General features: G+C 44.5%; 1 protein-coding gene across 3 annotated transcripts in view; it reads right to left on the minus strand.

Moving 5' to 3' along the window:
• The window catches only part of Nmt2 (N-myristoyltransferase 2), a 39,252-nt gene continuing 23,535 nt past the window's right edge, over positions 1-15,717 (minus strand). For all 3 annotated transcript variants that reach the window (XM_069990420.1, XM_069990422.1, XM_069990421.1), the window contains 10 exons: positions 14,205-14,349; positions 12,356-12,474; positions 12,138-12,229; positions 11,907-12,023; positions 8,682-8,852; positions 7,402-7,510; positions 4,763-4,933; positions 3,478-3,645; positions 1,381-1,518; positions 1-1,250 (listed from right to left, as the gene is read on the minus strand). In XM_069990420.1, coding sequence (XP_069846521.1) covers positions 1,230-1,250; positions 1,381-1,518; positions 3,478-3,645; positions 4,763-4,933; positions 7,402-7,510; positions 8,682-8,852; positions 11,907-12,023; positions 12,138-12,229; positions 12,356-12,474; positions 14,205-14,349 — 1,251 coding nt within the window. In that variant the 3' untranslated portion in view covers positions 1-1,229. The remainder of the gene's footprint in view (positions 1,251-1,380; positions 1,519-3,477; positions 3,646-4,762; positions 4,934-7,401; positions 7,511-8,681; positions 8,853-11,906; positions 12,024-12,137; positions 12,230-12,355; positions 12,475-14,204; positions 14,350-15,717) is intronic.

Consider the following 15,717-nt stretch of genomic DNA (forward strand, 5'->3'; position numbering starts at 1 on the left):
TGGTGGGCTGTCCAACAGCAAGTGACAGGCTGTATTTAGTCTGTGGGCCATGAAAAGACTTGTGGGCACAGTGTGGTATAAAATAGGATTGTTGAGTTTGATTACGTATACATGAGGGATTTCCCATCATGCTTAAGGTCCTGGCTCTGGACAGGAAGTGCAGAGGCACTGGTGCAGGACAGGCATTTAGGTCTACATTGTGCTATCTGACGCCTTTAGCATCTGCATTTCCCCTTCAGTCACCGGCATATACGCATGTAGACGGTCATTGTGAAACTTTTTTTCTTTTTCCAAATTCTAGGTAAAAACATCCGTAACAAAATCATGAACACTTATTTACAAGTGAGACACTTTCCATTACCACATCAGTTTTCACGGTAATGTGGGGAGTTATGTGCAACTCTGCATAAGTAATAAGAATGTTCAAAACTGCCATTGTCCCGACAGCACTAATAAATGCCACCGGGCGTTGATTTTGAACGTTAGAGCTTTTATTTCCTTTGCTCACATATCCTTGATGTTGCCAAGAAGGAACTGGAGATTGCCAATGGCAGCAAAAGCCTGGTCCATCACAGGTACGTGGTCTCTCAGAAAACACATTTAAGATTGGTTCTAAACTCTTGCTTCTGAAACCATCCACCGGCCCGCTGAAGGTCAAAGCTGTGTGCTTCTCCATTTGGCCATTTTACTTATGGAGTCCTGAGTGCACCTGTCCCCTGGGACATTGTCACAAGGCTTCATGCTTCTCCATCCAGGCCATCCCAGGGGCACTGTGGAAGGCAAGAACTCCCGAAATGGATCCTTTATTCTTCTGTTCTGTTTCCATCCGGTCTCACCACCGAACAAGAAAGGCCGCTGTGTATCTCCACGCAGCTGCAGACTTCCATCACACACTGCTGTGACTTGGCTCCGTCCACAGAAGAGGTCCCATTCGTCAAGAGTGGGAAATACCCTACTTCCTCAGAAAAGCTGGAAGTCTGAAAACTAGAGGACATTCATTCTTTCAACCCTTTGTCCCTTGGCAGGTAAACAGCCAAGAAAGGATAATTTCCCCCCACATTCTAGCTAGATAGATGGCCACGTGAGGCTTTCTCCGGTTAGGGTTGTTGTTGACTATATGACTTCACTGAACTTGTGCTTTATTTTTCTTTGGAATGGCAGTTCCAGGAATCATTAAATAGAGTATTAATAAGGGAGGATATCAGTGTCCTAGAAATGAATGGATCCAGCTACTGGAGGACAAGGCCAACCTGGAGGAAGGAGGAAATGGAACAGTAAGACCAAACAAGACCAAAGTTCCCTCCCAGTGCAGAGCACCAGCACCGCACAGCACTGGCCAGGGAATGCGGTGTGCATAAACCCTCAGCCGGCTGCTCTCACCTTTTCAGAATCCGTTCCTGGACACCTCCAGTTGTACAAATAATACTGTAAATTTCCATCTCCAATACCAAACTTGAGTTTTTCCAAGAAGGTCTTATTCTCCATCAAATCTAGGGCATTGAAGACATCGAATCCTTTCTGCCAATTTAAAAGGGATTCAATACATCAAAGGACTGTTCTACATTGTGTATTTAGTACCACATAATTCCTCTATTAGTAGCTCAAGTATGCATTTGTTATAGTTCGATGTCTGCAGGATAAAGTACAGGTCAGGAACTAAGTACAAAACTGTGAACACTAGTGTTCAATCTGACGGAGTCAGCAAGATATTTCAGAAATGCTGAAGCAAGAAATGGAGTCTGACAGCTGGCTACCAGGCGCTGAGAAAAGAGCACTTCCGTTTCAGATGGCTGTCTGTGCAGTTCCTTCTCCAGGATCGTTCACTACTGACCTTTCTGAGTCTGACTCAGCTGAAGCAATTTCCCCAGGAAACAGAGCTGTAACAGCATATTTTTCTTGGGCTGATCCCGAAAAATCAATTGAAATTTTTCATAGTAAAAATTTAATTTCTTTAAAACGACTAGGTAAGCTGGGCACTGGTGGCTCATGTATAATCCTAGCTACTTAGGAGGCTGAGATCTGAGGATCACAGTTCAAAGCCAGCCTGTACAGAAAAGTCCCTGTGAGACTCTTATCTCCAATTAACCACTCAAAAGTTGGAAATGGCACTGTGGTTCAAGTGGTAGAGGGCTAGCCTTGAACACAAAGTGGCTCAGCAACAGTGCCCAGGCCCTGAGTTCAAGCCCCACAACTGACAAAAAAAAATATTAGGTAAGACAGCTCCTAAACTGGGAGCTGAGGACTGAAGTTCAAAGCCTGCTTGGTTGGGCAGACAAATTCAAGACAGACAGACAGACAAGACAGACAGACAGACAGACAGACAGACAGACACACACACACACACACAGTAAAAGTCTTAGATAATCCTCAAAATATATAGAAGCACCTAGGTTTTTATTTCTCAAGGTTTTGGGTTTTGACCTTAAATAACTTATTATTGATCATTTTGGGGAGGTGGCTGAAAAAGAGCAATCTGGAGATAATGCTGATTTGGGCATCCAAAAGTAATAGATATGGCCAGAAGTGGGTGGCTCACGTCCATAATCCAGCTATTTAGGGGGCTGAGATCTGAGGATCATGGTTCAAAGGCAGCCCAGGCAGGAAAGTCTGTGAGACTCTTATTTCCAAATAACCAGAAATGATGCTGTGGCTCAAGTGGCAGAGTGCTAGCCGTGGGCAAAAAAGCTCAGGGACAGTACCCAGGCCTTGAGGTTCAAGCACCAGGACTTGCACAACAACCACAATCACAACCACAACAAAAACCCAAAAGCACTAGATTTGTAAAACCTGTTTTTAGGGCTGGAAAGGTGGCTCAGTGGTAGAGTGCTTGCCTTGCATGCATGAGGCCCTGGGTTCGATTCCTCAGCACCACATAAGCAAAAAGAAAAAAGCCGGAAGTGGCGCTGTGGCTCAAGTGGTAGAGCGCTAGCCTTGAGCTGAAGAGCTGAGGGACAGCGCCCAGGCCCAGAGTTCAGGCCCCATAACCAGACCCAAAAAAACAAAACAAAAAACAAAAAAACACCTGTTTTCAGTGATCAAATCCCAGACAAGTAAAAGGAAATCATTTTGATAAACCAGTTCCAGTTTTTAATGAATAATTATCATCAAAAACCTATGCTTGTCAGCTGACTCAAAACTTTTTTAAAGGAAAGCATCCATTTGCAGCAAAATTTAACAACTATCCTAACTTACAGACTGAAGGAACAGAAAAATAATACAGTATGTTTACATTATGAATTTGATTCCATACAATGACTGCTTACTTGAACCCCAAACTTACAATGATAGTCCTTTAACTCTGCCTTTCTGAGAAGAGAGGAGGAATTGGAATTTTTTTTTTTCTATTTCCTAGTTTATCCTGTATTAACACAAATGCTTGCTAAAACTTCCAAGGAAAGAAACGGAAACAACAGGCACTAAAGTTTTGAAGAAAGGACATGTGGTAGGAAGTGCGAGACACAGAGACCTCCCACTCACCAGCTTAGCAATGACCAGCGCGTCACTCATGAGGTCCAACAGGGGCGTCTCGGTGTGGATGTTGTAGAAGGAGTAGGCGGCCTTGAGGCTCTTGTGGGAGGGGTGGTGCATGACGGTGGAGGGGAGTGTGTAGAAACTCAGGAAGTCTGTCAGTCTCCCGCTGGGGCTCTGGGGGCACAGATGACGTCAGGTAAGTACTTGCTTGGAACCAGCTGAGGAGCTCAGTGAGCTCTAACATGTACGGTAACACTCTTCCCCATAAAAACCAACAAGCCAAGATTTCCTTTTCTGTAGCCCAGTGTGAGCCTCAGATGTTGTGTTGGGCTAAAGCCAAGAGAACAAAGTTGCATAGACCTTTAAGGGAAGTCCCAGTCAGTGATTTGCATGAAGTTCCTAGAAAGCACAACTGCCCTGACAACAAGAATTTCTCATGTTGACTCACGGGTCAACTGTCTATGGAACAGTGACGACAGACGCATAGCCATGCACACCTGCTATCCTAGCTACTTGGGAGGCTGAGAATAGGGAGGATAGTGGTTCAAGGCCTTTTGGGCCAAAAAAGCTCACATGCTTCCCACTATCCCATAGCTGGATGTGGTGGAACATGCCCAAATGGTTCCTATTAAGTCAGACACTAATGAGATTTGCAAACATGCACGATTATTTTCACTAATTTTATTGTGAAGCAGCGAGAAACACTAATTCATTTTGCAAATAAAATATATTCCTTAAGAAACATTCAATGGATTTTGGCTACCACTCTGTCATTTTTTTCCACACAAAACAATAAAAATCTAAATTAAAAAATATAACTAAGCTGTCTATATATACAACCAGAAGGAAAAAGAAAAAGAAAAACCCTTTGGCATCCTCAAGAATTCTTTTGGATGCTGAGATTAGAAAGGTGAAGAGCATCAGTACGTAAACCTTTGTTCATAGAGGCATCCACACTTAGTTGTGGCTCAAGTGGCGAGTGCTAGCGTTGAGCACAAAGGCTCAGAGACAGCCCAGGCCCTTAGTTCAAGACACACACACAAACACACACACACACACACACACACACACACACACACACACACACACACACACACACACACGCATGCACGCCAGTCTTGGCCAGGCATATACCCCTGTCATTCCAGAGCTCAGGAGGCAAAAGAAGGAGATGAAGCCAAGGCAAGGGATTGTGAGCAGACACCAGAGTCAAAGAGGAAGAGGAGGAAAAGCACCCTCCGGTCATTCCAGAATATGAGCTTCATCACGCCAGTTATTACCCTAGCTTTACCTCCACTACAAACGTGTCGATGATGTGCTCCTGGGGCAGGAACCAGTGGGCCACTTCCTCCTCATCCATCACCGGAGCCAGATGAAACTGCTTCAGGTAACGGTTGATCAATCCCTGAACCGCTTTGATATCTTTTGGTTCCATTGGCCTCAAACCTGAAGTCTTGGTAACCTTGTTACAAGGAAAATGAAACAGATCCGCAAGTATAAATTCTAGGGGAGCAGAAGAACTTTGTGTCCCAAGTGGGCTCCACAGGAAAGTAACACATACAGGAACTGTAGGACCTCGGCTCAGACCTATGCAGTTACACACCTGCCATCTAACAAGATTGCCTGGTGACTGGACTGTGCACACATTAAAGCTGAGCAAACACCAGCTTAGACAATGTCCCCATGGGGCAGGGTCAACTTCTAGAACACCAGAGTGTGTGGCACGTCGTTTTACAGTCTACATGGTGGCAGAACGATTGCAGGTGAGGAAAGCCCAAGAGACTCTTTTTTTCCAAAGCCAGAAGTGGAGCTGTGACTCAAGTGGTAGAGCACTAGCCTTGAGCACAAAAGCTCAGGGACAGGCCCAGGCCCTGAGTTCAGCCCCAGGCCCAACAAGAATAAAAACAACAACAGGGCTGGGAAGGTGGCTCAGTGGTAGAGCGCTTGCCTTGCATGCATGAGGCCCTGGGTTCGATTCCTCAGTACCCCATAAGCAAAAAGAAAAAAGCCGGAAGTGGTGCTGTGGCTCAAGTGGTAGAGCGCTAGCCTTGAGCTGAAGAGCTGAGGGACAGCGCCCAGGCCCAGAGTTCAGGCCCACGACCCGACCCAAAAACAACAACAACAACAACAACAAAAACCCAGAAGTAGTATTGTCATGGGTCCAACTACATGGTATGAACTGTTTCAGAGCCAAGATTTCAAAGCAGAGATGTAAGCAATGATTGTATGACTTGATGTTAAACACTATTTAAAAACAATCACCTATACAACTAAACAAAGACCCTACCTTCTGTGTCTTAGAAAGCACTACCTTACAGGGCAAAGCTCGCCTGCACCCTGGCAGGTTAATGAGACTCCTTGTGCCTTTTTTTCATCTACTTCAAACTCCTTTACCTTTAAGGGACACTCTATCCTTCTCCAACTTTGTTTGGAAATACTCAACTCCAAGTTTAAAAAAACAAAACACAAGGAAAAGTTGGGAAGCCCTGTTTCCTGAGGAAACAGCACTTGAGGGAACCGGAGCTCTGGGGTGGGTGCTGGACCAGCTCTGCAGGTGAAGAATTCTCTGCAGCTTGCGACGGCCTGCTCTCCCGGGCCGGCCAGCGGGAGTCAATGAGCTGGTACATCAATCCAGCACTGCGCTGGCCCCAATAATCATTAACTCCTGGATTCTGCAGTCTTTGAGTGAAACACAGAGCACACACTACACAATCCACTGGGAAAAAATGTAATTTAGCTCCTGTCTTTAATCCCAGCTAGTGGGGAAGTGGAAAGAGAAGCCTGCCAAAAGCTAGTTAAGACCCTGGCCTCTCAAGCTGCCATGCTGTGTGGGCTGCCCTATGGAGAAGACCATGTGGTAACGAGCGAGGGAAGTTTCCAGCAGCCTGCAAGCAACTCAGGCCCTTGGCCTGCCAGCCAGTCCTGTCAACAGCCAAATGAACCTGACTGACCCAGTTAAGTCAGATGAGACCCCAGCCTGGCTGACCCCTTCACAAGAGACACAGAAGCAGAAGCATCAGAGTGAGTAGTGGCTGGGCCCCACACCCATGGAACCTGAACAGAAATAAGGGCTGGGATGTCACTCAGTGGCTGAGTGCTCACCCACCATACTTAAGGTCCTGGGTTCAATCCCCAGCACAAACAAAAGAAATAAAACGTACTGTTTCATAAGCTTTTCTGTTTGTGATCACCTGTGTTATGAGGCAAAAGATTAATAATATATCATCCAAGCCCACAATAAAACCCAGACTATATAGTTCATTTAAATATTTGAGAGAGCTATCTTTGGCCAAGCATGGTGGCTGATGCTTGTAATCCCAGCTACTACCCAGGAAATGGAGATAAGAGAATTACAATTTGAGGCCATCTTGATCAATATAAATATATGAAAAAAACTAAAATGTGGCATGGACTTGTTTAGCAATTATGTAGAGACAGAGAGAGAAAATGAGTGAGACGGAGAAAGAAAGAAAACTTTTCATTTAATCCCATTCAATTACAAACCTTTTTTTTTTGTGTTGTGCCAGTTCTGGGGCTTGAACTCAGAGCCTGGTTGATATTCCTGAGCGTTTCTGACCAAGGCTGGTACTCTACCACTGGAGCCCATAGCTCTACTTCTTTTTAGAGGTTAAGAGTCTCAAGGACTTTCCTACCTAGGCTGGCTTTGAACCGTGATCCTCAGATCTCAGCCTCCTAAGTAACTAGGATTACAGGTGTGAGCCACCACCTCAATCACAAACTCTTAAAAGAAAAACAAGAAACAAAAAAGCCAACTAGTATTTCTAAGCAAACCCTCCACATTCTGGGCAATCTTCTCGTCTATGTATTCCAGTCCTTGGACACACCGAGCCCACTCTAGGCTGCTGCCGAGGATTCTTTCCTGCACTGCCCCCGGAGCTTCCGCAGCTCCAGCCAATCGTTCTTACTTACATCAGGAAGTCTGTACAGCTTCATGGTTCGCTGCAGTGTCATATTTCTACTCAAGTGAGAAAATTTCACTTCTACTAATTTTCTGGGATTTAGGGATCGATGCCAGTACCTGGAATAGACAATGAAGGCTTTAAAATCCAATTGATCTCTTAACTCTGTATCTTTCTGCTCTGTGTCAGCTGAGTTGTTCCAGGAACACTCATGCAATACATATGTTGTGCTAGGCACAGCGCTGGGCGCAATGCTTTTTGCCAGCCCCCCTCCTAGATGATGAATTTTGTTTCTAAAATGTCTTGCATCCCTAGTTGCTGTTGGATTGGTGGTTTTTTTGGTCAGTTGTAGGGCTGGAACTCAGAGCCTGGGGGCTGCCCCTGAGCTCTTTTGCTCAAGGTGAGTGCTCTACCACTTTGAGCCACAGGTCCACTTCCAGTTTTCTAGTGGTTAATTAGAGGTAAGAGTCTCACAGATTTTCCTGCCCAGGCTGGCTTTGAACCACGATCCTCAGATCTCAGCCTACTGAGTAGCTAGGCTTACAGGTGTGAGCCACTGGCACCCACTTTTGTATTTCTTAAGTGTAGGAACTTGGATAAGTAATGTATAATAAAACATCGGTAACGTTGTTCTTCCTGTTTACAAAAGTAACAATAGATTGTATTAATTTTATGTTTTTAGTTTTTATGCTGTTTATTTGAAGTTTCATCCTGTTTCAGTCCATAAAAATAAAAACTCCCTCAATGTCCTAAAAATAGGAAGTCTGAGTATTTTTCTCACTGGACCAATCTGTGATCTCAATTACAATGGAAGCAGTTAGTCATGGAACCAGAGTTTACGCCTTCCTCTTACTTCTAGCAATCAGGCACATCTGGGTTTTCCACCGATCATTATCAGCCTTGGAATAGCTCAGTGTAGAAAATCAGACAGCAGATCACCATGCACACACGCCACTCAAATCCAACAGAATAATTTAATAATTATTTTAAAAAATTTAAAATTATTTAAATAATTTATATTTAAATTTATTTTAAATTAAATTTATATTTTATTAAATATCAATTTAAATTTAATTAAATTTATATTTAAATAATTTAATAATTATTAAAATCACAAACCAGGTGACTGCATGACAGTCTCTATCTCTGCCACAGGTGATGCGCATATTCCCAGAAAGCCAGCATGGTGTCTGAGTTTAGGCCAGAGGAGAGAACTCTTCTGAGCAAAATGGCAAAGGCTGGTCGAGCTGTGGAGAAGGGAGGACCTGAGTAGGGATGGGGTGTCCTCACCTGCACGTGGCCACCGGCTTCGGCAGAACCACTCCGGCGGTGTACACCGCCTGGAAGATCCCCTCCAGGTTCACTCTTCTAGTTATTTCTCGAATCAACACCGGGGCGACCCGCTTTGATCTCAACTTCTTGTGAACACAAAGGAAGTTGATTTCTACCATCCTCTTCACACTAACCAAGACATTGAAAATCCAACCAACATGAGATAGAGACATTTAAAGAAAACTAGACAATATTTTCATAAACACCTGATGAGTAAGAATGTGGAAGATATCCTTTAACACTTATACAAGAAAAATATTCTCTCATATAGACATTTCACTAATTCAGAATGAAATACCATTTGCAAACTTGATTGTAACGGAGACTCAATATCTTTGTTCTAAAATTATGACTCCGGTCTTTCAAACTGAAAGAATGGATTGGGATGGGAAGAACAATGGACTGGGTAACATGGATCAGGACGTATTGTACTCATAAATTGATAGACTGAGTTGAAAACTCTTTGTAGAACTATGTAAAGATAATCAAAAACTAAAGACTTTGGTCTTTTCTAAGTTTTTGTTTTAGTAGTTAGATGAGACATGCCTCAAAATTTCTGTGTTTCTCCTGTATGTAATTATGGCCATTATTGGGTGATATAGATCCCACATCTGGTGAGATGTCACTCAAGAACACAATGCAAAATGGAAAGACTTGGAAAAAATTATATTAAGTGAAGTAAGTCAGGCCCAAAGAAACATAGGTCCCATGGTTTTCCTTATTTAGAATAACTAGTATATGTCTGAGTCAAGCAGAAAAGGGAAGATAAGTTGATGTCAGGGAAATGAACCCTAAGATATGTATTCAAATTTTTTTTCATGCGATTGTTTCTAACATATTTATAAGATGATTTCATTGTTGCTTTGTATGTCTCCCACCCCCGACAGTATAACCCCTGCTTTTACTGTATTTGATGTTGGTATAATTTGTGGAGGGGAAGGGAAAAACAACAAATCATTTAAATAGGGATACAGGTGGACCCATTGCAACAATGAGATGTACAAGTTGTTAGTTCAAAAATGAACTTTACAACTTAGGTGGGGGGGAGGATTGTGGGGGGGTGGGGGGGAAGGATGGGAAGGGATGGGAAGGGGAAACAAAGGAGGAGGCTATAATGCTTGATAAGAAATTCACTCATCTTGCCCATGTAATTCTAACACCTCTGTCACCTCTGTACAGTATTTTCACAATAATAATAATAAAAGAAGAACACAATATAAGTCCCAGGGGCCCTACGTGGGCCTTGGTGGACCACAGCTGGTACTTTTTGGATCTACTATAAGCCTAAAGCTACAAGGCCCAAGCCTGGCTCTGCTTCCAAGTCCCAGGGCCTTCATTCAGCATACAACACTCCTGTGATCACATGCTTTTATCAGAAAATAAACTACCTGTCAATAGTCAACAGACTTACTACACATCAATCAAATTTTTGTTATTTTTTCATAGCTGGGTGTTTGACATGTAATAGAGAGTCAAAGCAAAAACCAAACTGATTCATCTGAGAAAATTTTTATTCCTCTTTTTATGGCCAGGTCCTGCGGCTTGAACTCAGGGCCTGTGTGCTCTCCCTAAGGGTTTTTTTGCTCAAGGCTAGTGCTCTACCCACTTGAGCCACAGCTTTACTTCTGTCTTTTGTTGGTGTTTAATTGGAGATAAGAGTCTCACAGACTTTCCTGCTTGGCTTAGCTTCATACTTTGATCCTCAAATCTCAGCTTCCTGAGTAGCTAAGGTTTACAGGTATGAGCCACCAGCACGCAGCTCCTTCAAAAATTTTATGTTAATTTTTTTCTACAAATAAACCCAATATGCTTATTTGACTTTGTTTATTCTGACACATACACATACTCATAAACCTATGTATACATACATAATACGTGTATGTGTGGGCATATGTGAGATAGAGGCAGAGAAAAAAATCAGAAGAGAAAGGGAAGGAAGGAGAGAGAGGAGGGAAAGAAAGAGGGAAGGAGGGAGGGAGGGAGGGAGGGAGGAGGAGGGAGGGAGGAAGGGAGGGAGGGGAAGGAAGACAGAGAGACAGATGCCTCTGTCCACTTCTTTTAATAGTCCAAGCTTTCCTTAAAAAAAAAAAAAAATCACAATTCTAACCTTAAGAGTTCTACAGGGGGGCTGGGAAGGTGGCTCAGTGGTAGAGTGCTTGCCTTGCATGCCTGAGGCCCTGGGTTCGATTCCTCAGTACCACATAAGCAAAAAGAAAAAATCCGGAAGTGGCACTGTGGCTCAAGTGGTAGAGCGCTAGCCTTGAGCTTAACTGAGGGACAGTGCCCAGGCCCAGAGTTCAGGCCCCACGACTGGACCCACCAAAAAAAAAAAGAATTCTACAGGGGCTGAGAAGGTAGATCAGTGGTAGAGTGCTTGCCTTGCATGCATGAGGCCCTGGGTTCCATTCCTTAGTACCACATAAGCAGAAAAAGCTGGAAGTGGTGCTGTGGCTCAAGTGATAGAGCACTAGCCTTGAGCTGAAGAGCTGAGGGACAGCGCTCAGGCCCAGAGTTCAGGCTCCACAACCGACCAAAAAAAAAAAAAAAAAAAAGAGTTCTAGACTCACATCAAAATTGAGCAGAGCTCCCTTCTCATCCCTGCCCCCTTCCAACTATCAGCAGTTGTGGTGGCCAAGCTCAGAGAAACAAAAGGCACATGCTTTCTCTCCTATGCAGAAGCTAGATCTAAAATACACTGGGACGTGACAAATGATAAAAGACTCTAGGCATTCACATACAGTGAGACCAAAGAAGGATATTCTTAGGGGAGGATCACAAAGGCTCAATACCTAATGTGTATTTCATCATATAAAGTAACATTTATTGAAATGAATTTCAGAAAATGGAAGTTAGAGGTTTTTGTCTTGAGTGTTCATCTATCTGTCTTTGGGAGGGTAAGAGGGCATAGAAGTGGAAGGACAAAGCGTGCACAAACGCAGTAATGGTACTCCCTGGAGACTATGTTGAAAATGAACTGCAACTTGTGGACAGGGGAAACTGGGAGAGTGAGGGAAGGGTGACACTGTCCAAAAAGAAAGGTACTCTTCACCTGACTTGTGGAACTGTAACCCCTCTCTGTATCACCCTTATAACAACAATGGAAATATTTTTTAAAAAGGCCACTCCAATCACGATTCTTAGCAAGAAACACCAACAATACTAGCAACAAGCTTACACACATACCTGTCGTAAATCCGGATATTGGCTGGGATGGCACTTATGAACCCTACTAGTTTCTTATTGGAAGACACTCGGACCCCACAGTGCCACTGCATCAGCCAGCCTGGGGGACGCAGAGCCCTGAAATTGAGGTGGACAAGAAAGAAAGCTGGGCATCACTGGGCACACGAAAACACAGGGGCAGACACAAGACCATTATCCCCAGGCCCCGGTCACAAGCAGGACAAGACATACCACAGCAGGAACTCCGGCGAATAGTCGAAAAGGAACATGTTGTCATCATCCTCTACGTAATTCTCGTTTAACAATGTGTACAATTCCTTGAGCTGCAAGAGCAAAGAGAAAACAGAACAGCGCCCTGTCTGTGATGCTCAGGACCACTTCACAGGGGATGAGGGAGATGTCTGGGTTGGTGTGGGTGGACAGCTGCTGAACCTGGGAGTTTTACTCACCACCTCAGCATTACCCAAGTCCAAAGTATCCCACATAAAGCCCTGTGGCAGCGAGTATGGCTCCTGCCGCACGTGGTCTTTGTCAGGTTCAATTGCACCATGGGAAGTTACTACTTCATCTGGGGAAGGAAAGATTAAAAAAAAAAAAGTGGAAGGCGATAATATCAAATTGCAAAGCATTCAGATAATCAGTGATGTAAACAAAAATCAGATTTAAGATGCCTGGGTTTCATAGAACCTTCCAAAATATGCCATTAAGTTGGGTTCTGGTGTCTCCTGAAGCAGAAAAGCAAGGCACTGGTGTGAAACTCGCTATTTTGCCAAAATCACAGGAGGAATCCTAGGACACCAATTCCAAGGATACTGTAAATAGACCCCTAAGAACCTATGTATGAAATGGATATTTCTCAAGATGAGTGGCTCACACCTATAATCCTAGCTACTAAAGAGGTTGAGATGTGAGGATCACGGTACAAAACCAGCTGGGGCAGGAAAGTCTGTGAGACTCTTATCTCCAATAAGCCACCAGAAAAACCGGAAGTGGCACTTGGCTCAAGTGGTAGAGCTCTAGAACCTTGAGCTGAAGAGTTCAAGGACAGCACCCAGGCACAGAGTTTAAGCCCCTTGACAAAAAAAGAAAGAAAGAAAGAAAGAAAGAAAGAAAGAAAGAAAGAAAGAAAGAAAGAAAGAAAGAAAGAAAGAAAGAAAGAAAGAAAGAAAGAAAAGAAAAAAGAAAGAAAGAAAGGAGGGAGTGAGGGAGGGAAGGAGGGAGGGAGGGGAGGGGAGGGGGGGGAGGGAAGGGGAGGGAGGAAAGTAAGTCAACTAAACATCTTGTGGGTGGGGATGGGAGTGAAAAACTAAAGAGCTAGGGAAGGGGTGACATTACCCAAAAAGAAATGTACTCTTTCCCTGACTTACGGAACTGTAACCCCTCTGCACACCACCTTATAATAAGACATTAAAAAAAAAGAAATGGAGGTTTCATGTCCCTGGAAATGGTCTCATTTTACACTGCATTTCACAAGCCTGACCCCACCCCTCCCAGCAGCAAACCTTCAAATAAATTTCCAGAGTGGCAATTTCTCTCCTATCTTTACTGCTAGTCATGTAATCTATGCCATTACAGTCTCTAGAGATTTCCAAATTTTCTTTTGTCTAGTTCTTCCTGAGAGTATCTGTCTGCTTCAGATGGAATACACTTTAGAGTGACTTGTCCCCGGTGGCCAATGCCTTGCTCCTGGCTTGCTCCCAGCAGGCCGGTCCTAGTCCAGAGGTTTCCTGGTGCCTTCTTTCTGCTCAAGTGGTAGAATGCCAGCAAGGGCAAGACCCTGAGTTCAAACCCTAGTACTGATCAAAAAGAACAACACACACACACACACACACACACACACACACACACACACACACACACACACACACACACACACACACACACACACACACACACACACACACACACACACACACACACACACACACACACACACACACACACACACACACACCCGTATTACTTGTACATAATTTTTTGGGGCGGGGGAAGGAGGGGATTGTCAGTTCTGGAGTTTGAACTCAGGTCCTGAGTGCTCTTCTTGAGCTCTTGTGCTCAAAGACAGTGAGTGCTCTACTGCTGAATTCATAGCTCCATTGGCTTTTTTGGTAGTTAACTGGATATAAGAGTCTCGTGGCTTTCCTGTCCAGGCTGGCTCTGAATTGTGATCCTCAGATCTGGGCTTCCTGAGTAGCGAGGATTACATGTGTGAGCCACCAGCACCCAGCCTATATCCATGTTGAATGGAGCCAAGTCTTTACTTGCTCATGCTTTTGGAAGGTAAGTGGGAGAGCTTACGGAGCTTGGGCACTGGCTGTGTGTCCCAGAACTGGTATCTGCGCCTGGTGGCCTCATCAATGCTTCTGGCGGGGCCCTGGTACACTGACAGCAGCTCCATTGCTCTCTGGATGTCCTGCAGCTTCTGCATGGGGAGGGTGGGGTTCTAGAAGAGCGAGACAGAGACACAAGGCATCAGGAAGCTGCCACCACCATGGAGCCTGGCACAGGCACGTGTGGATCTGCATCAGAGACTATGCACAATCCCTCAACAGAGCCCATTCTCCTGGAAGCCTGTGCCACACTGTGTCACAGGTTAGCACCACTCTGTAGCTTGAACCCGGACACCTGGCGTAAACGGAAGCTCCCACCCAGGGCACCTCGGGGAGGAGGGACATGCAGGGCATGCATCCGCCCTCACAGCAGCCAGGCAGCCACCAGCTATGTGCTGTCAGGTTAATGGTTGGCAGTTGCAATGGAAACTACAGACATTAAACAAAAATAAATAAGTAAATAAAAATAAAGGAGAAAAAGAAATCGGAACTTCGTACTGAGCTGGGCAGGAAATGATTAAGAAAGGAAAAAACTCTGACCAGCCTCTTCTTCTTAGACCTCAACCTAGCCCTTCCCTAACCCTTCTGTCCTGGATGCCTGCTAATGCTCAGAGGTCAACATCCCCTCTGGCAAGGCTGGGCTGGGCACCTGTACCCACCCACCGCAGGCTCCCCAGTCTGTGGGTCACGAGAAGCCAGCCACCCTCTGGACATAGAGCATGTAGTATAATCTACAAAATGGGCAATACGGTGAAATGTGAACTTTCCCTTCTCAAAGCCAATAGTCCTGTCATCTCTGAGATTCTCCAGTTTCCCTCCCTCTCTCTCTCTCTCTCTTTCTCTCTCTCTCTCTCACCTCAAATAATGAAATACTACACAGAACATGAGGCTATACATAAAATGAGAAAGCCTAGGACTGAAAACAGCAATCACTGACTTTGTAAGTCTTACTGCTGAATTAGTATACATCTGTAGTAAGTCTTTGACTTTTTTCAAATGTGGAGTAACTGCAAGGTTTTATTTAGGGTTCTGACCTTCCACGAGCATGCTCTGAGGTCAATACACCCTGGACAAGAAGGAAAAGTACAATCGACCCTCAGCTTTACAAACAGCAACTTTGGACTTCCACTTGACTTTCAGTCTGAAATCCATGCTCGGAAAGCCAGGCTATGTAACCTGGACAGCTAACCTCCATGACACAGTAGAGAGCAGGGCTATTTAGCAAAGTCCTGAGTCAGCTTTGTTGCTCACGAGCCTCTGTAGGTTCTTTTCTATTTTTGTTGCTGGAGATGGAACGTGAGCCTATGGATAGTAGGTAAACACTACTCCTTAGGGCTCGTTTGTCCTTATTGTTTTATTTTTGGTGGTACTAGGGCTTGAGCTCAAAGCTTCACATTTACTAGGCAGGTGCTCAACCACTTGAGCTATACCTCCAGCCCTCGTTTGCTTCATGTATGTACTTTGGATAAGGTTTCACAGTT

Source organism: Dipodomys merriami, unplaced genomic scaffold (genome assembly GCF_024711535.1).
Source record: "Dipodomys merriami isolate MVZ:Mamm:240054 unplaced genomic scaffold, mDipMer1.0.p SCAF_4, whole genome shotgun sequence".
Taxonomy (NCBI): Eukaryota; Metazoa; Chordata; class Mammalia; order Rodentia; family Heteromyidae; genus Dipodomys; species Dipodomys merriami.